Source organism: Branchiostoma belcheri, unplaced genomic scaffold (assembly GCF_001625305.1).
Source record: "Branchiostoma belcheri isolate BF01 breed outbred unplaced genomic scaffold, Haploidv18h27 scaffold17, whole genome shotgun sequence".
Classification (NCBI taxonomy): domain Eukaryota; kingdom Metazoa; phylum Chordata; class Leptocardii; order Amphioxiformes; family Branchiostomatidae; genus Branchiostoma; species Branchiostoma belcheri.
In genome coordinates, this window is record NW_017803157.1 from 3,502,059 (window position 1) to 3,522,375 (window position 20,317).

General features: G+C 39.2%; 1 protein-coding gene across 16 annotated transcripts in view; it reads left to right on the plus strand.

The window, feature by feature from the left end:
* The window catches only part of LOC109466742 (calcium/calmodulin-dependent protein kinase type II subunit delta-like), a 92,081-nt gene that overhangs the window by 31,826 nt on the left and 39,938 nt on the right, over nt 1-20,317 (plus strand). For all 16 annotated transcript variants that reach the window (XM_019764496.1, XM_019764501.1, XM_019764497.1 and 13 more), the window contains exons 4-6: nt 6,404-6,458; nt 16,683-16,748; nt 17,168-17,240. In XM_019764496.1, the coding sequence (XP_019620055.1) occupies nt 6,404-6,458; nt 16,683-16,748; nt 17,168-17,240 (194 nt within the window). The remainder of the gene's footprint in view (nt 1-6,403; nt 6,459-16,682; nt 16,749-17,167; nt 17,241-20,317) is intronic.

Below are 20,317 nucleotides of genomic sequence, written 5' to 3' on the forward strand. Positions count from 1 at the left end.
CCTGCGCAGAAACCTGTATTTTTGCATTTTTTGTTGGGTTTTTGGTCAACGTTGCATCAGAATTTTGCCTGTTGCAGAGGATATTCTTTCCAACACAACATTTGGAAACTACTGTCGAAATGCTAACCTTATATGAGCGAATACAACCTTATATGAGACATTCTGCCAAACTGCTATGTACAATACATTACGGGTTTCACGCAGGTGCAGTACGTTCTGCCGACGTGCTAAGGTAATATAACTTGTTGCCTTAAGTGCATAGACATGTATGTAGTAATGGCAAATCCAGTTTAATTGGCCAACCCTACTGAATCAGATGATTTTAACTTTGCCATTATTTCTGTTATACTTCATAGGTGGTAACAATCTATGTCACGTTTGTGGTGCAACATACCAGCTACTTTTTACAGGGGTCTCCCCAGTAATTCTTAGGGGAGAGGTGCTCCCGAATCGAGTCATGAAAAATCAGTGAATTTTCATGAGAATGCTAACAAAAAAACCCTAAATTTGAACATTTTGGGAGAGCTGCTAGGATTTGGGGGAAGGAGGGAGCATTCTAAATTGTATTATTGCTAGGGGAGAGCTACTGCATCAAATTCTGCCTCTCCACATACAGTTTAATTGGCCACCCTGTCAATGATTTATGAGTTTTATTTCTGGAACCATTGACATTATTTGTATATTTTTCTATATTTAGAAATTTATACAGAATTTTATACAGAACTCTTTATACTCTGGTAACAGTGTATGTCAAGTTTGGGTTTTGCTGCATCAAATTCTGCTGCTGCACAGTTTAATTGGCCATCATGCTGATGATTTATGAGTTTTATCTCTGGAACCATTGACATTATTTGTATATTTTTCTATATTTATACAGAATTTCATACAGAGCTCTTTATACTCTGGTAACAGTGTACAAAATGTATGTCAAGTTTGGGTTTTGCTGCATCAAATTCTGCTGCTCCACATACAGTTTAATTGGCCACCCTGCCAATGATTTATGAGTTTTATCTCTGGAACCATTGACGTTATTTGTTAGTATATTTTTCTATATTTAGAAATTTATACAGAATTTTGTACAGTACTCTTTATACTCTGGTAACAGTATATGTCAAGTTCGGGTTTTGCTGCATCAAATTCTGCCTCTCCACAGTTTAATTGGCCACCATGTCGATGATTTATGAGTTTCATCTCAGAAACCATTGACATTATTTGTATATTTTTCTATATTTATACAGAATTTTATACAGTACTCTTTATACTCTGGTAACAGTGTATGTCAAGGTTGGGTTTTGCTGCATCAAATTCTGCCTCTCCACAGTTTAATTGGCCACCGTACTGATGATTTATGAGTTTTATCTCTGGAACCATTGACGTTATTTGTATATTTTTCTATATTTATACAGAATTTTATACAGAATTTTATACAGAAATCTTTATACTCTGGTAACAGTGTATGTCAAGTTTGGGTTTTGCTGCATCAAATTCTGCCTCTCCACAGTTTAATTGGCCACCCTGTCGATGATTTATGAGTTTTATCTCTGGAACCATTGACTCCGGCCCACAAACCATCTCCTCAGCGCCCCAATAACATCACTGCCAAGTCTGCCGCAGCAACGTCTGGGTCTGGAATCCATTTTGCATGGAGTTTCGGGCCCGGAATCGCACGGAATAATGATCTCAACCTGCGCGCGCTCCCCACAATGTCGTGAGCTTTATGCCTGGGTCCCGTGAGAGTTATCGGCGGGGACCACCTCCCCTTATCGCGCGGCCGCAAATTGGTTCACTTCATCATTCACCTCCCCGGGGAACGCGCGATAACCTAACGACCTACCCACAATGCACCACAAACACCTGCAATGCAGTACCAACAAGGCCCCCTAGGTCATCACTCATCATGCAGGTTGTTGTCGCTGGAAAAAAGCGCCTCTTTTCCTGCCTTTTCCTTAACCGTCGCCCGAATTTCTTACCCGCAAGGGTTGTCCAGAATTTATTCCCACCACATAAACTGTAAACACATAACAGCTACATGGTTTATAGCTTATTAGGGGTGATGAAAGAATTTATGTATGCTGGAATTACAGATGCTGTGTTATAACCTGTTGGGTCTGTCCGTGGTGCTGAATGATGTAGTGTTAGTTTTACCGTCCCAGACAGCCTGTAAATAGGAACATATTGCAGAGGTTGGGGTTTATCATCATGTAACACAGCCTCCATTATCATCATTATGTTCAATTTCATGTCCTGACTTCGACAATGAAAAAAAAAGCAGGGAGAGAAGGAATATATTACGCAGGCGCCTGCCATGTTGGAAGAGGGCCTACTGGAAGGGAGACAGAAGTTGTTTATCTCTATTCTCGTACATCAATATTCCTGTCAGGTATTTGCTGTTCTGTTGGCAGCCGATATTCACATGGGGACATGAGGATGATTTTATGGTGCCACTTTTTGTTGGTTTCATTCAGTTCAAAATTCATTGTGTGAATTCTAACCCATCCTATTATGTTGATTTCATGGCTCCTTTCATAATATTTTGGGGTATTTTTATTTTGACCTGTTGCTTCATATATTTTCTGAAAAAAATGTTCTGTTGGCAGCTGATTTTATGGAGCCATTTTTTCTTGGTACTTTTCGTCAGATGGCCTTTACTCATCAAGGCTATATCCCATATATTACCTCCCTTAAATTAGCCAGATGAGCTATAATAAAGGTAATATGAATTATGTATATTGATTTTCAGGGTTTGAAATACTGCCACCATATGCAGGTAGTGTAATTCATTTTGTGTGTATTGGTAGTGAAATTTCATGGTCTGAGAAAAATGGAGGTGTTCACTGAACTATATGTTCATGGTGGCGGCAGGTGCAGGAAAAGAAAAGTATGGATCACACAAACTGTTCAGGAAAAATGTGTATTTTATTCTTCGTAGGTGGTAACTAACAGTCCATGCAGCAACAACAAGTCCACATACGCCTACACACATATATAAACCAAGTATACAGGCCAGTGCAGGTTAGGTGGTGCAGGTAGACATCAGAAATACCTGCACAGTTCCAATTTTACCTGCACTAACCTGCATATACCGAGTATATGGACCAGTGCAGGTTAGGAGCAGGTAGACATCAAAAATACCTGCACAGCTCCAATTTTACCTGCACTAACCTGCATATACCCAGTACATGGCCCAGTGCAGGTTAGGAGCAGGTAGACATCAGAAATACCTGCACAGCTCCAATTTTACCTGCACTAACCTGCATATACCCAGTGCATGGACCAGTGCACGTTAGGAGCAGGTAGACATCAGAAATAGTCCTGCATAGCCCCAATTTTACCTGCACTAACCAGTGCATAATACAGGTGGTATTTTCAGCCCTGAAACTCGTAGATAGACCATATTGCTACCTCAAATTCAAATTCACACAGGACTCATGCACTCAAAACTCCAGCAGACCTTGCAGTTTTTCTATCAATCGAAAAAAAAGCTCAGAAGCCGGACTGAACAAAACAAGTGGGTCAGCTGCTACATATGCAACAGATGTCAGTATTGATCATGGTCCATTGTGCTCCGCTGGGGCCACATTCACGCCCGTGTCTTAGCCGTGTACCAGAGTGATCGACCAGAAAGGCCTAGGAAAACTAATGTTCTGTTTCCTGTTTCAGTCCTGAAAAAATTAAGATTGGTAGGTAGGGATTACCTTTTTTCTTCTTTCTTTTCTTATTAGACATTGGCAATCTTAAGTGATCCAACTTTACTTATACAATACTGTACTCAGGCCACATTTAGGCCTGTGTCTTAGCCATGTATAAGAGTGATCGACTAGTAAGGCCCAGGAAAATAATGTTCTGTTTCCTGTTTCAGTCCTGAAAAAATCCCTACCTACCAACCCTAATTATCTTTTTTTTATTAGACATTGGCAATCTCGTGGTGTCCAACTTATACAGTACAGTTTAACAAAGTAAAACTTGCATGAGGACTATTTTCAATGTCAATGCTGGAAAACTAATTGTACAACATTTCTTCACTCAGGTGTCAGATCATGGAGCTACAAAAGGTTAATCAGCTTGAAAAGTTTATGTCCCTTGCATGGCTCCACACAAAAAAGTCTAGGGTCGGCAGCTTTTACTAGGGTCAAGGCTCTCCCCAAGCAATGGAGCAAGGGTGCTCTCCCTCTTCCCAAAATCCTAGAACCTCTCCCAAAATGTTGGCTGATTTTTCACAAACCGATTGGGGAGCACCTCTCCCTTCAGAATCCATTAGGAGACCCCTGCAGTCGGGAAACAGGAAACACAACGTTTTTTTCCTAGGCCTTGTAGCTGTGTACAAGACTGATCAACCAGTAAATATTTTCAATGTTGGAAAACTGATTGTACAATGTTTCATCACTCAAGTATCAGATCGTGGAGCTAAAAAATTTCTAGGGTCGGTCGGGAAACAGGAAACACTACATTTTTTTCCTAGGCCTTGTAGCCGTGTACAAGAGTGATCGACCAGTAATAATACAGCAGGGAAACTGATACCTCCCGACTGATATACAAGCTCTACCTCAGGCAGGTATTGAAGAAGTCATTACTGATAGAGGATCCAGGACACTGAGGCTGGAGATTCCCCTCTGGTGCTGAATTTGGCGCCTCGTCCAGTAATGGAAAAAATCTATTTTCCTGTCTCGGTGGAACACATTTTCTGACGAATCCCATTTGTGTCAGTCTTTCTTTTTTCTTTTATTCAAATAGATTTGAGAGCATTGGACAAAAAGTACATAATGTGCTTATAAAGATTCTTTGGTCGTAAAACATAATATTATGAAACATAATCACAAAATTGGGATAATGCAAAACGTATAATGTACATAAGATGACAATGGCTTTTCTTTTTGTTGATGTATTTCTGCAGCTTGTGGTGGCTCTATGTGTGCCAAATGTGACATGTATTTATGTCTACTCCAGCACTGTCTGTGGGAAGGGTGATATCTGTGTCTTGAAACTACAAATGTAGTTCTTGAATGCAAAATACAGCTTGGCAGAGACTTTTAACTTACACCATAGCTAATCTTAGAGAAGTCATCATCATATTTGAGGCGGCGCATTGTAGTTGGTTTTGAAAAGAGTATTTCAAAAAGTATTCTAGATTTATAATTTGAATTCTGTTGAATATGTATTACATTTTGGTTATACCAATGTCCTTTTCAGTTTTGTGATTTTTCACTATCTGTTGTATTCATTTCTAGTACATGTACATTGGTTTTTGGTCCTGTTAATATTTTTTGTCATTTGTGAATTGCTTTTGCTTATCAATTGATATACAGTCTTCTTCCTTATATCTTTGTCTCTATCGATTCATTTTGAAATCATTATACATGTAGCTGGTGTGTTACGCCGAAGGGTGGTTATACCTGATATACAGATACAGATTATATTAGTTTCATGATTAATATTTGTAAAGTTTGAAGGAAGAGGGCTTTGTATATAGCCTTCTTCCCTCCTCCTGCAAATTTCTTTACCTTTTGTACATTTCTTTACCTAACTCATATATTTTGTGCAGATGATTAAAACATGGCACTGATTTGTGAGGAAATAACTTGAAAGAATTATAGTTATCGTATCTTACCATCTTGGTGTGTATTGTCAGCAAAATCGTCCAATATCTAATCTCCCTTCTGCTCTGGTTGCTAGATGCGTTTAGAATATCAATAAGTCCAGTGCCAGGTAGTCCCCTGTCGCTGAACGCGATGCTAGCTTTACTGTCGCGCAGGATTGTTTTTAGCCTGTGTTGATCGGGGCCGTTGCCTGTGTGAAAGCATGAATATCATTCTGATGAAGTTGCAGAATGGTTCGCGATGGGAGGCTATCTGATCGGTTCGTGCCCTGAAGGGCCTCAATCCCAAGGCCTCTAACACAAAATCTCCAGTTAGAAGGTTTTTCAATCTCATGTATAGTACAATCAGAGAGCGGATTGAAGAATAAATGCAGCTTTTTTCTGTGAAATTATAGTACATCATTATGGTAGAAACGAAGTACAACTAGTCTTTAATTTGTTAGGCATTAATTGTAATACCTGTTGCAATGGTTTTCCACCACTATTTGTTATGGGTAGTACACATTACCATGGGTTTTCTGGTGCTAAATTTTTCTGTGTTGTTGTCTGTGTTTCTTTTTTTTGGGGGGGGGGCGGCAAAGTGATCACTAGGATAGATGGATGGAAGGATGGATGGATGGATGGATGATGAATGGATTGATGGATGGATGGATGAATGAATGAAGGAATGATGGGGATGAATTAAAAATGGATGAATAAATGAAATGCATAAACAAGTATATATGAAAGTTCTATCCTGGTACGGATGGCTACTATAGCATTGATTCTGTCGTCATGGTTCAGATTTTAACCCTTTTTCTTGCCCTACAGTGAGACTACACGACAGCATACCGGAAGAAGGGTTTCACTATCTCGTCTTTGACTTGTAAGTACCCTCATAATTCTTCAAGACTTTTATACTATTAGTGGAGGAGGTACATGTATCCTTTCCATGGAAGGGTACTGTAATTCACTTAACCCTTGTCCTGCTGGCAATTTTTACACAATATTTTCAAATAATTTCATGTCTTAATCAGGTCACAGACCCTTGACTTTTTTTTGCCCTGCGGCGGCGTAGTTACTTCCGCATTCGTTGCGTTTCGCTGCGGTGTGATGCGTTGCACGAGAAACACCCCCAAATCGCACATATACAGGGCACTATATAGATGGTACTATATGTGCAACCCATATATATATGGGCCCCGCAGGACAAGGGTTAATGTTCGAGGTAGCAAAAGTTCATGGTCTGAGAAATAATGGACATTGAGGAACTATATCTTCGCAGTTGTTTCCTGCTGCTGTTGGGAATTTTAAAACCATTGTTCAGGTGACTTTCCACCAATCAGGTGTGAGAACTCAAGGTCACTGCAGGTCATTTCTAGCTGCTGTTAGATGTGAATTTTAAACGAATGTTCAGGGGACTTTCCACCAATCAGGTGTGAGAACCTTAGGTCACTCCAGGTTGTTTCCTGCTATTGTTAGATGTGAATTTTCCACCAATCAGGTGTGAGAACTTAAGGTCACTCCAGGTCATTTCCAGATCATGTGACCTGTCTCCACGAATCAGGTGTGAGAACTTAAGGTCACTCCAGGTCATTTCCAGCTGCCATTAGATGTGAGCCTTTATATTCCGCCCCCTCCCCTGCTGTATTGATTGGATAATGTAGATGTGTGCGTAGATTGGAGCTGACATGCAGACCGCGGCTGGAGGCTTGCCTAAAAGTCCATTACAATTACAATACATCACCCAACTGGAGGGGATGGCAGGAACCCATAGTGTCTGTTGTGGGATCAGGTCTAGATCTCTAGTCAGCACCCGTTTTCCGTCAATTGCAGCAAACTTGTGAACTCCATGTTGACATGTGTTGGAAAAATGTTTAAACCAATCCGTCACTCAAGCTTGATGGACATAATTGACAAAAATCGGGTTAATATATAAAGACATCCACTCTTAACCCCATTGTTTGTTTTTGGGAAAGTGGGTATTTAAAGGCTTCAAATTACAAAATTTGTCCACAGACTCAGTTTTAAAGACCAATATTGAATTAGGAATTGAAGAGGAGGGGCCTTATCAGTACAAATGTATGTGGAAATGAAAGACCCCTCTTCATTTTATGCTGGTGAAAATTCAAGGTGCAGGTACATAGACAGATAAATGCAGCAAAACCAAAGTTTTTTTTATTGTTGTGGATCAATAGAGATCAGAACAAAATAAGGGAACAAATTTGGGTTCCAACCCTGGCTGCCAACTGACCCAGATGTAGACCCATGTTGGGGAGTAGAATATGCCGACCCTGCATTTGCTACATTCTTCGTAGTTCAAGCATTCAATGCAGCATTGGGGCTGAATAGCCTCTACCAGGCACCGTGGATCGCTGGAAAAATAGTAGAATTCTAGAAATTGGCTAAATTTTGCGACCCATAAAGTCACAAAATGGACCCTCTCTGGCTGGCTAACTCTCCTGGTATACTATCCCTTTATTTTGGCCAATTTCAGCTATTTTTCCAGCGATCTGCATGCCAGGTACGTAGAGGCTAGGGGCTGAAGTCCTGTGCAAGTTTTTGTGTGGAGTACTGCAGAAGCATGTGCCGGAAGTGTCAGCACACGAGCGCCGTGTGTCACGCATAGTTGGGCACGGTCAAAATTGGCTCCGAGGGGAGGAAACTTTGGTTATTAGCTTAGGATTGTGTTGGGATTATATCATGTTTGCAATCTCAGGAGGAGTGAAGATCGTGCTAGTTGTTTATTGGTATAAGGAAGGGCTTTATAAGCAGAAGTAACACTAACAGATAGTACCTTGCTGGAATGCAAGTCGCCAGACAACATGGTAAATGCACCATCGGTGAATGTCTTTAACTAAAGTTTAAGGCAGACAGACACATGAAGATTCTGTTACCCGGCCAATAGAACATTCAATCAAACCCACCATGTTATGGGCTGAATGAGGAAAAGAACAAGGAGCAGTCAAAACTCTACAGATGTCTTACATGTTGTACCTAACTGAAGTCTCTACTCTACTCTTCATGGTAGACTCTGCAGTATGGAATCTACCTACTAGTATATCATATACTGCCAGCTACATGTATGGTCACTGATGTGTGTAAAATGCCAGTACTTGAAGACTTGTATCTTCTTCTTCAGTTTGCGTGTCAAACTTCATTAGGTTGAAGACTCATCACACGGGGGGTATAAGAGGGTATAGTAGGTAGAATTGAGTCTAGAAATGATTTTCTCAAGTTGGTGAATGCTTGAATTGCAAAGTTTAAGCTTCATTGCATCTAGCAAACCAGTCATATATGTAATTGCTCTGATGAAGATGACAGACAGATTTGAGATAATTGCACAAATATGTTGAAAAGTAAAAGTAGATAGCAATAACATGTACAGTGAAGATTTTTTTAAATTAAACTACTTCAATTTTTGGTGCAAAAATGTTACTCCTTTAAAGTCTTACTCATAACTTCACAACCCAACACAATTACTCTCAACTTCCTTGAGGCTTACTCAAGTCTACTTGAGCTTGGAGGTTGTCTTTGCTGGTAGATCACAAGCACCAGAGAGTAGAGCTGTGTACCGGTACGCAGTACCGATACTGTACCGGAAAAATTGATTAGGTACAGGTCCAAAATACCTAATCCCTCAGTACCGGTATTGTACCTAAACAATTTCACACCAATTTTATGCCTATTTGTGACCTCAAAAAATGTTTAAATAGCTGGTTAACAATGGGTGCCTGTGTAAGGACAGTGTGTTCATGAAAACAAAAACATCTTAGTTTTGCCTATATTTCATATGAGCATTCGCCATAAACAAAGAATAAACCTTAACTTTCAAGTTTATTTATGTTTTTTTGTTATTGAAGGAGTTCAGAAGAGCATATAAATTGGTCGGATTGTTCAGGTACAGGTTCAGGTCCGGACCTGTACCTAAACCTGTGTACCTGTACCTGTACCTGTACCTAAAATTTGTTTAGGTACACAGCTCTACCAGAGAGTAATCAGCCAATCACACAAGCACAAACAAATTCCAGGAAACACTGTATCCAGGAAGCTTTGCTTTCCTGCGCGAGAAAAATCGCTGAAGCCAATTAACAACGCCGTCACCTCCGCAACCCCCTTGTAGTCGTTCCTGGTAATCTGATACATAACCAGAGGTAAGGCCACACCAATTTAATTTGTTGGTTCTCAGATTTTTTCAGAAAAAATATGAAGCAACAGAGTGAAAAAAAATGATAAAAACAGGTCTAGGCATCCTATTATAGCCCCAAATGCTACACATAGAAGCCATGAAGTCAGCACAAAAGGCTGGGGTAATATTTAAATTATGAATTTTGAACTTTTAATCAAACCACTGCATTGGTACATGGAAAAACTGTAACAACTAGAAAGAAAAGGACTTTCCTCAACTGTTGGGGGCAAATTATGAGCATATTTGACTTGATTCAGAACCAGAATTTCTTTCTTTTTTTTTTGAAAATCAGAAAGAAAATGAAAAGGCGAATCCGTGAATCAACAAATGAAATTAGTGTGGCCTAATCTGCTACGTAACCAGAATACAAGCCTGCTTTTTACCAGCACTGCTCAAGCGGCGCTCATCGGGTAAAATTATTCCGTTACATGGAACCGTTACCATGGTGACGGACTTGCCTGACGTCTGACCGCGTTATTCGCGACCTGCCGGTAAGCAAATAGGAAATAATCCCGTAAGTCTTCAGAGGCAAGCCAGGGAGGATGTCGGCCCCGGAGTGAAATATCAAATACTGTAGTTCACTTTGTGTTCACGGTAGCAGAATTTTTCACGGTCTGAGAAAAATTGACATGTTCACGGAACTGTATGTTCACGGTGGCGATAGGTGCAGGAAAAAGAAATTAAGTTCACTGTACAGAAGCAACAGTGAAAACAGTGAACCATGAAAAAAATCAGGAATTTCAGTAAGCTCCCAGGGCTCAAAATACTTTTTTTCTGAATACATTGTACCTGCACTGTTTATTGTTCATTTTATTTTGCACATAAAGAAACTGAATACAGAGATTGAATATCAAATACATGTGTACATGAAATAAAACAGAATATAGAAACTAAACAACTAGAAACTAAATAACTTTTGTGCACCAAAAATTGGTTTGCACCTACATGTATAGAAAAAAATTGGGCAAATTTTGGACTGTGAAAAGGTGGTTCTTACTTAACTGTATGTCTACTAGACTTGTGGCCTGCTTGAAGAGGTACATGTGTAGCTGCTTGGCCAGGTTTCACTGATCTTGTATTTGTTAACAAACTCAAACTTTATTGCACAATACTCAAAATGTACATAGGCAGGGAGAGCATTATGTGCATTTTCCCTGAATGGAGTACAATTTTGTCACAATATTTCCTAAAAGCAATTACACAGGCAATACCACAGAGGTTACAAGATGACGCAATGATACAGACACTTCACTGAGAATAGCTAAACCTCTTGTTAGTAAACCTGCTGTTATAACAAGATAGTGTTAAGATGTCTCGGATGACACCTCCTACGAAGATGACCTGAACTGAACTGAAAATATGATTCATACGTATATATACGTAACAGTTAAGTGCACCACTGCTACCCATCACCAGCTTGGCACGCACATATGTAAAATTGGGCCTCAAAGCATCAACTTGGAGGCATTTCTTCAGCGTAATCTAGGGTCATTGCAGGCAATCTCGCCAAATTGCTGGTGAAAGTTCCGGCAGGCTGCAATATCGCGAGCGTAGGCAGAAAACAGCAGGATTTTGAGTAGTATTTTAGCGAACCTGAAATTTTTTATGTCATCTGAATTCTGTTTGACGTAACATCATGTGGAGTGCCAGTGCTGCATTTCTAGTGAGAATGTTAAAATCTTGACCGTCTGAAATGCTGTTTTCTGCATTTTGAGGAGCAAATTTTGCTGGTAGACTAAACTTAGATAACTGACATGTCTTTCTATATCTTTACATGCCAATTTTTGTCCATCAAAGATGACAAATTGGGCAAAATTTTTGTCTGTCATGAGCAGCAAAAATTCCATCAAATGGCGGATGCTGGCTTGAACACAGATTTCTAGCTCGAGTGACGAGCGAAGTTGATTTGGCCAAGTTACAATTTTATACCTACCATCAACTGAAGGTTGAACCAATACAGAACACATTAGAGGGCTACAGAGACGTCAGATTGATTTGAGTGCTACCCAGAACGGACAGTTGATAGAGTGAGCGAGGAGTCACATGGGTGGTAAGAATTGATAGACAAGCCATGCTGTGAATGACTGAAACAACATGATTCAGAACTCAAAATATGTATCTTAGTGCGGGTAAGATTGCAGTAGTGCAGATATTTCTGATGTCTACCTAACCTGCACTGGTACATGTACTACATACAATGTATATGCAGGTTAGTGCAGGTAAAATTGGAGCTGTGCAAGTATTTCTGATGTCTGCCTGCACCTAACCTGCACTGGTCCATGTACTGGGTATATGCAGGTTAGTGCAGGTAAAATTGGAGCTGTGCAGGTATTTCTGATGTCTACCTGCACCTAACCTGCACTGGTCCATGTACTGGGTATATGCAGGTTAGTGCAGGTAAAATTGGGGCTGTGCAGGTATTTCTGATGTCTACCTGCACTGGTCCATGTACTGGGTTATATAGTGTGGTAGATGTATGTGGATTTGCTTCATTGACTGTTACCACCATGAAGTGTAAAAGAAATAATGTCAGTGGTTTCTGAACAGTTAATATTATTATGATCCATACTTCCTAAATTCTGAGTGGTACAGGTAAAACTTGTCTGGTGCAGGTAATTTTCAACGTTACCTGCACCAGTGCAGGTTATTTAGAAAAGCGTATTTTGAGCCCTATGATTGTATTCTGAAGAAATCTGATACTTGCTGTTTTACCGCACAAGCTCTACAACATGACAGCACACTGGAAGTACCATGTGACGGTCATGTGAATGCCTCGGGACTTTTCTATTTTTCATGTATTTATTTATTCGTTTTGGCTGAAGATACTGCCAAGGATGCCAAGCTAGCATGAGCCTATTATAAAGGGTGAACCTTGAGGCTAAGGCCACACCAAGTAAATGTTATGGATGACGTCCGCGCGCGCATTGATTTTGGCCTCTTCCTAGAAAAAAAAAAAGAAATTTCGCTTCCTGTAACTATGACCAAAGAGTCACGACAGTGCCGCAAATCGTCAGATTGACGTGAAACCCGTAACGCGAAGAAAGTGTCATCCTGTCAATAACAGAAAATTTTTCACTGTCCACTGTTCCACCTGATTTATTGCTGTTTTGATGATGAATAAAAGACTTCTCGCTTGTTACACTGTGTCACCTCATTCAATTTGTGTCCTAACTTGTGTCGTCTCTTAGTACATTTCTAATCTAGGTATCTTGTTTTTTAGGGCCCTTCTTGTTTTTTTTTCGCCCTCTCGCATTAGATTTAGGGTCTCCAAAGGACGTCATCCATAAAATTTACTTGGTGTGGCCTAATATAGGACTGGGATTTGCCAGGGCTCTGTCCAGGTGATTTGTAGTGAATCACCAACTCTGGACTGTACGATTGAGACCATTGCACACCAGGGCATGCACCTACCCTTTTTTGAAAGGTGTACTGGGTTTTTTAACGTGTGTGGGGTGTGGCTCTCCCCAAACATGGGATCTTCGTTTAACATGAAATAGCCGTTTCAGATTGTCAAGAATTCAAATTACAATTTTCCCTACGATAGTTGTGCCTTCTGCGCTCGACATAGTCATAAAACAAAATTGAGATGACAGAAAAAAATTAAGGCTGGCTTGCTAGACCACTGATGTGAACTTACAGGTATCTTCAAGTCTTACCCTAGTCTTTGGAATCTCATTCGAGTCAATAATTCATGCACAATAGTTTCCGTAAAACTTAATGTTGTAGGGAAAACATTTCAGAGGCCACCTTCATTGGCGAAACCGTGTGCAATTTCATGCGAGATAGTTTACAACGTGAGCACAATCATGTGACAGGCAGGCGAGGCCATGTGACAGTTGCGTGAATGACGGGGGAATTCTTTAGTTTATGACCCCGACTTCCGACCATAAACCAGCCAGCGGCAGTTACCCCCGCCTCAGGGCTAGAAATCACATTTTTTCTGTATACGGGCAGCTGCAGGGTTCTTACCAGAATTTTTCACAGCGTAAGGGTCAGGTACAGAAGGAAAACTTGTACAAGCCTTGCAGGCTTCTTTCCTCCTCCTGCACAGTTTTTTCCTTTGTTTTGCATATTATTTGTCGATAAATGTTAGTCTTTTTATTTGTGCAAATAAATAGCTGAAAAATGAAATAAACTTTCTGCCGTGCAAGCCAGGCATTGAGTCCCAAAGACATAACTATAGTAGGGGGTTAGGAATTCTATCTGAAAAATTTGATAAAAAGATGAGGGACAAATTTTGTAAAGTTAGCATACATGCTAGGTAGATTAAAGAAATTATTATAATTATTATACATTGGGTAGAAAATACCTGCACAGTTTTTTTTTCTAATTTTCCAAGATTTCATGACTAGATATAGTGACAGCACACTCAACTGATATCAACTACTTACTTTATGCCAGGGATAAATACAGGACAGGATAATACTCATATTCACCTGAGTGAAGTGAGGAAAGTGGTGTAAAGTGCCTTTCCCAAGGGCACAAGTTTGGTGGCATATTAGGACTTAACACAGGACCTCTTGGTTCTGAGTATCTGCAGTTCCAAATGTACCTGACAGGTACTAACCTGTCTATGCAGTACATGACTTGATATATTTCAAGCCCTACATTTGCACCAGTCCTGCATTATACATCATACCAGCACCTCTTGATATACTGCTCTCTTGGGTGGCCACTTTGTCAAGCTGCTTCTTTGAAGTTCTAGTTCTTTGGCAGAAGGAAAGGCATCTTAAATATTTCATTCTAGTTGGAATAGTGAAGAGAGATATTTTGAGGACAGGATATAGTAAATAACTGTCTGAGTTCACTATGCCAGGAATGCTTTATGTGTTTGGAACTTTTTTGTGTGTTCAATTCATTTTTTACTTTATTGCTGTGGGGATTGTGCCCTTTTTTTTGTTTTTTTTTCTTCCTTTGTGATCAGAATTGGTAAAAAGGTTTGTGTTAGCCCAATGGTCATTAATTTATGGAATAATCATAATGAAATAATTAAGGCAAATTAATTATTGTGAAATTAATTATGAAATAAACGATTATTATGAAATGAATAAGCCTGGGTATTGGTGTGCAAGCACATCTAACCCTCGGAAGATGAGGAACAACAGACGCTTAACTGGATAGTGAGTGAGTAAGGAAAGATGTGGATGTTAAGTTGAAAAATACCTTGAAATTTGTTTAATTTTATTACTAATAGAAATGATAAAGCAATCCTTCTAACTGCCCTTGATATAGCTGGGTACAAGTACAAGTCAGCATATTTTCACTTTTTAGGGTGTATGTATGTACAATGTGTTGGTCCACTACTGTTATTGGTGTCTTGCATATCTAACATCTTGTGAAGGTGTTCAGCCCTTGGTACTGAAGGGCCATCCAGGGATGTTTGTGTTGTAGATTGTACAGCATTGTATGATGCTGTAAATTCATTTATTTTGGGGATAAATTAGTTCCACTGTAGACTGGGAAAGGTGGTTTTCATGGGGTTTTAAGTTGGCTGTCAGGACAATTCTGTTAGTAGTACAGTTACTGTGTGATTGCATATTTTTGGTGTCATGAATTTGTATCAGAGTTGGAGAGGTCACCACATAAACTGGGAGAATAAAACCACTGAGAACATTTAAATATTTACAGTTAAATTTTACATAATTGCTGTTTATAACAGTTGACATTACATGTAGGAAAAACATCCATTTACTCTCATTTGGCACACACAAATGGCACACCAATTTGATCAATTGGTTCCCATCAGGTTGCCTCTTAATTTTTTTCCTATTGAAAAAAAGATTCTAGGTTCTGAATCAACTCCAAAATGCTCCTGATTCCTATAGTTGTTAATAAAAGTTTTTCCATCCATCAATGCAGTGGTTTTATTAAAAGTTCAAAATTCATTGTATGAATTACAACCTAGCCTATTATATATGTAGTAAGTATGTTGACTTCATGGCTCCTGTCATAACATTTTGAGGTATCATGGGGTGCCTTGTCCTTTCTTTATTCTGACCTGTCGCATCATATTTTTTTCTGAAAAGAGAACCAACAAATTAAACTGTTGTATACATCCTAACGTTGACTTCATAGCTCCTATCATAACATTTTGGGGTATCATGGGGTGCCTTGGCCTTTTTTTAGTCTGACCTGTCGCTTCATATTTTTCTGAAAAATCTGAGAACCAACAAATTAAACTGTTATGGCGTGTTATTATTCCATACAGTGAACAGGAGCAGAAGTTCACCCGTAATCTGCCTGTGTCAATCGGCTTACACTAATGCAGAACCAGTCGTGAAGTCTGGGGCATGACATAAGTCACCAGAACGTGTGGGGCAAAACTATCTCCGTTACACACAAGACATTCTCTTTTTACTACATTGCTGAAAAGTTTAACACAATTAGAGGTCACCAATTTAATCTTTTGGTTATTTAAAAGATTTGTTGGTTTGTGGGTTGTCAGATCGTCTGGAAAAACATTTTTTTTGTATTGTAGTCTGGTTCAAGCTATTTATAGGCAGTACACCAAGTCTAATTATTCAACCCTAACAGTTGAATTATTAGACAAAGTCCACACCAATGTAATTTGTGTATCGTAGCAATTGGGACTATATAACAGGATGCGTAGACCTTTTTCTTTTCACCGTCGCTTTTTTCTGAAAAAATCTGAGAACCAACAAATCAAATTGATGTGGCCTAAGAGTAAGATGAGATGAGACATAATGAGTTACAAATAAAACTGTGAACTGTAAAACTAAGATGGAAACAGAATTTTCATCTTGGTTTGACAGTTTTACCTCGTGAGGGTGACCTAGAGTTTAAAGGTCACACAGGTCACATGACTTGTATGACCTAGATGTTAAAGGTCACAGAGGTCATATGACTGAATAAGGTTGTTGTTCTAATAATCTAAATTATGAATATTTTTGTGTGTTTCAGGGTTACCGGTGGGGAACTGTTTGAAGACATAGTTGCTAGAGAGTACTATAGCGAAGCTGATGCCAGGTGAGAGAGACCTAACTTTTTTTTTCTTGATGTCAACCATATTATCTAACACAAATGCATGGTTGTAATTTCTGTTTTTACTTTGTAATATTTTGATGAATGCACTATGTAAATGTACTGAGAATATCAAACCTAACGTATTGTGTACATTGTACAACAAATCTGGTTAATACAATGACTTTGTATGTGATTTGTGTGTTTGTTTGTTTGTTTGTTGAAAGCTGCTACTGGCTTTGTGCCACAATTTTTGCTTTTAGCTTCTAGTTTACAAAATATGCTAAAATTGGTCCATTCCAAATCAACAAACTAAAACTGTTTGCCATATGGACCCAATATAATCCATCACATCTAGAGTATACAAAAAATATGTTTAAAAGTATGTTTAATAATTATTGTAATTTTTCCCTATGCCCCTCCAGCCACTGTATTCAGCAGATTCTAGAAGCTGTTCTACATTGCCATCAGAACGACATCGTGCACAGGGATTTAAAGGTAATGTCACACAAGCACAGAGTAACAGTTACAGCAAAAACTGTATTCTGTCCCTCAAAATTAAAATTAAGTTGTGAATGTATGTGTGTATGTGTGGATATAGGAGTTTTCTTTTACACCACCAAACTTGTCCTACCTTGTAACACTGGTCACCTCAATTTTGGAATGTCACTTTCCGAATTTCGAGACAGCTATGTTGAAACCCCTGATTTTCAACTTTGTTATTCCTGGATGTACTGTGAACTTTTGCATACCATTGGAAAGATCATGCTATCTTCAGTACCAGGTTGCTTTTTTATGGTCATAATGTATAAATTTATCAAGATATTTGACTTTAAAAATTGCAAGCCTGGTGGTCTCAAATACACACCGCCAGGCTCAACAGCTTAGCCTGGCAGTCCTAAACTTTAGCCCGCGGCCTGAGTTAGCCAGCCCACATCCAGACCGCATCCAATTAGCCTCATGAACACCCCATGAAAACCACTGAATTAATGAGAATTCACATCTTCACACCTGTGTAATTAACAAGTTTGTGATAAATTCATGAGAGGTCTGGGCTCAATGGCTAGCCCGCGGGCCTGAACAGGCCTGTCGGTCTGTGGACAGGCTGGGCTGATGATTAGGCCTTATGATAGAGGACCTTCAGACTTTAAAAACACCAAACAGAAAATGGGAAACAAAAATATGCTTCCAGATTGATGATGGTTTACACATAGTTTATCACTTCATATTAATAAACACCCATCACATTTTCAGCTAATTTTTCCAATATCAAAGCATTTAAAATAAGTGATTGCATATTATTGACAAGTATGATGTACTGGTATGAATGATCATGATAACTTTCAATTAGTTTCATGAATATTCATTTTGAAAATTTTCTGTTTGAGGAGGTGGATATGGCTCCTGTTGTGCTACCTGGGCTGATACCTGGGCGGGGTGTAACATTGCTAAAAAGATAGCATCATAAAAGACCCTTGTCTCAGCAAGAACACTTCATATTAGACCTGATTGGTTGTGGTGTTGGAAGCCAACTTTTGAGGACACTTTATGGTCACTTACAGTTTCAGTTTGGCAGGTATAGTCCAATCTGTCCTACTATGGCAACTCCCCTGCCAAAATCCCTTTGAAACATCATGGGGGTAGAAATTTTTTTTTTTTAAGAATGAAGACCTTCATTGCACATTTCTGCCACACTTGGCTAAGTACAGGTCACAACAAAACAAGATGAATGGACATGGTTAACAGATAAACAATAACTCCATGGAAACATTTATAATTAAAAGGAAAATATTTGGAGTTTTAGTGCCATAATCCTGCCATGTATAAGCCTCAGTCGATGTACACTGAAAACATAAAAAGCAAGGATCCTCAATTTGCAACATGAACTTGCTTTCAGTGCAAGGAGTTGTACAAATACAATGCTTTAGGAAATTATTGTTACATTTTCTTTTGTAATTATTCTGTTCCAGTGCACCTTTGTTATGCGGGTCATACCTCAGGTCACCTATTGTTCCAGGCATGCAAATGACCACTGTCCAATTATCAAATTAGAGAGTCTGGTCGGGCTACCCTGACATGGGTGACATGGTCTTTGTAGCTTGCACTGGGTAGCTCAATAGCCCGAAAAAATATCCTATCAGAAAATCTCATGACATTGAATGACAGTGTCAGATGGCCTGGGTTCACACGGTGAGAACCATGTCTTGGCCAAATCTTTCTATCCCACAACTAGTTTGTAGTATCATTATGATGATTAGATTAGATTTAGATTATTAACAAAAAATTAATGATGAGAATCTTTACAGGATTTGTAATAAGTCTAAACAAGGACATTATACACACTGTGTATAATGTCCTTGGTCTAAATTACAATTAATTGGGAGTGCTTGCCCAAGGCCTAGAGTCAATTCTATATTGCTATATCCACATTACAAATTGTAACCATTTCGAAATAAAAAACACCATGTTCTAGATAATTTCAAAAGTATAATTAAAAAAAAATAGAAAATTTTCTAATTGTTACAATATTTGTGAAACATCTCAAATAGATATGAAAAGAGCTGTTCATTCAGTTTGAATATTTCCCAAAAATTTAGGAACAGAACGTAAAATGCTTGTACAGCGCAGGATGTACATGTATAATAGCAGACCAGGTAGCCTGGGTGTAAGAAACAGGGGCGAGCTATAGCGCCTATAAACCCCCCACTGTTACATGGGTACCAGACTGCTGCCAGGCGAGCCTGGCCAGGCTAGCTCCTTGGCTCCTGGAGGGCCAACATTTGCCCAAGGAAATGTCACCATAGAGTGATAATAGACATCCCTCAATAAGCCTATGAATTACATTGTGAAGGCTTGTTATCCCCTAGACACAAAGAACACAGTTTCTTTAAAAATGGGTGACAAAAGGGGAGGGGAGGTGATTATGATAAAATTAACAAGTTCTAACTTCCAAGCAACAACTTGAAGTTAGTCTCCAGTCAGATCAATGTTAGACGTGTTTACAACTGGAGAAAGGGGAAGCAAAAACATTCATTGAGTTGACATACAAAAAATCAGATGATCATTGATCAATTACTAAGGTGACCTTGAGAGAATATTGATGTAATGTTGCAATTTTATAGAACAGGATTCTTCTTCAAGTGAATGAGTCTGAGGAACAAGTAATGGCATTATATTTAGTCTCTATGGCCGGCCAACTCCTCTGGCCAATGATGTTCCCCTTAGCCGATTGCTACTATTTATTCAGCCTGCAAAGGAGTCTGGTGGAGACTACATTATATTGGTGTGGCCTAACAGTTGTATATATTTATTACACAGTCATTCCTGCAAAAATTCCTGCGAGATTTCTAGGAAGGATTCTATCTGCAGGAATCTACAATGTCTTAGTAGGTTTTTCCAGAAATTTCCTGCAGGAAGAAAATTTTCAAAATGAATTTCCATGCATGTTATCATTCATACCTGTCCAATTATCAAATTAGAGAGTCTGGTCGGGCTACCCTGACATGGGTGACATGGTCTTTGTAGCTTGCACTGGGTAGCTCAATAGCCCGAAAAAATATCCTATCAGAAAATCT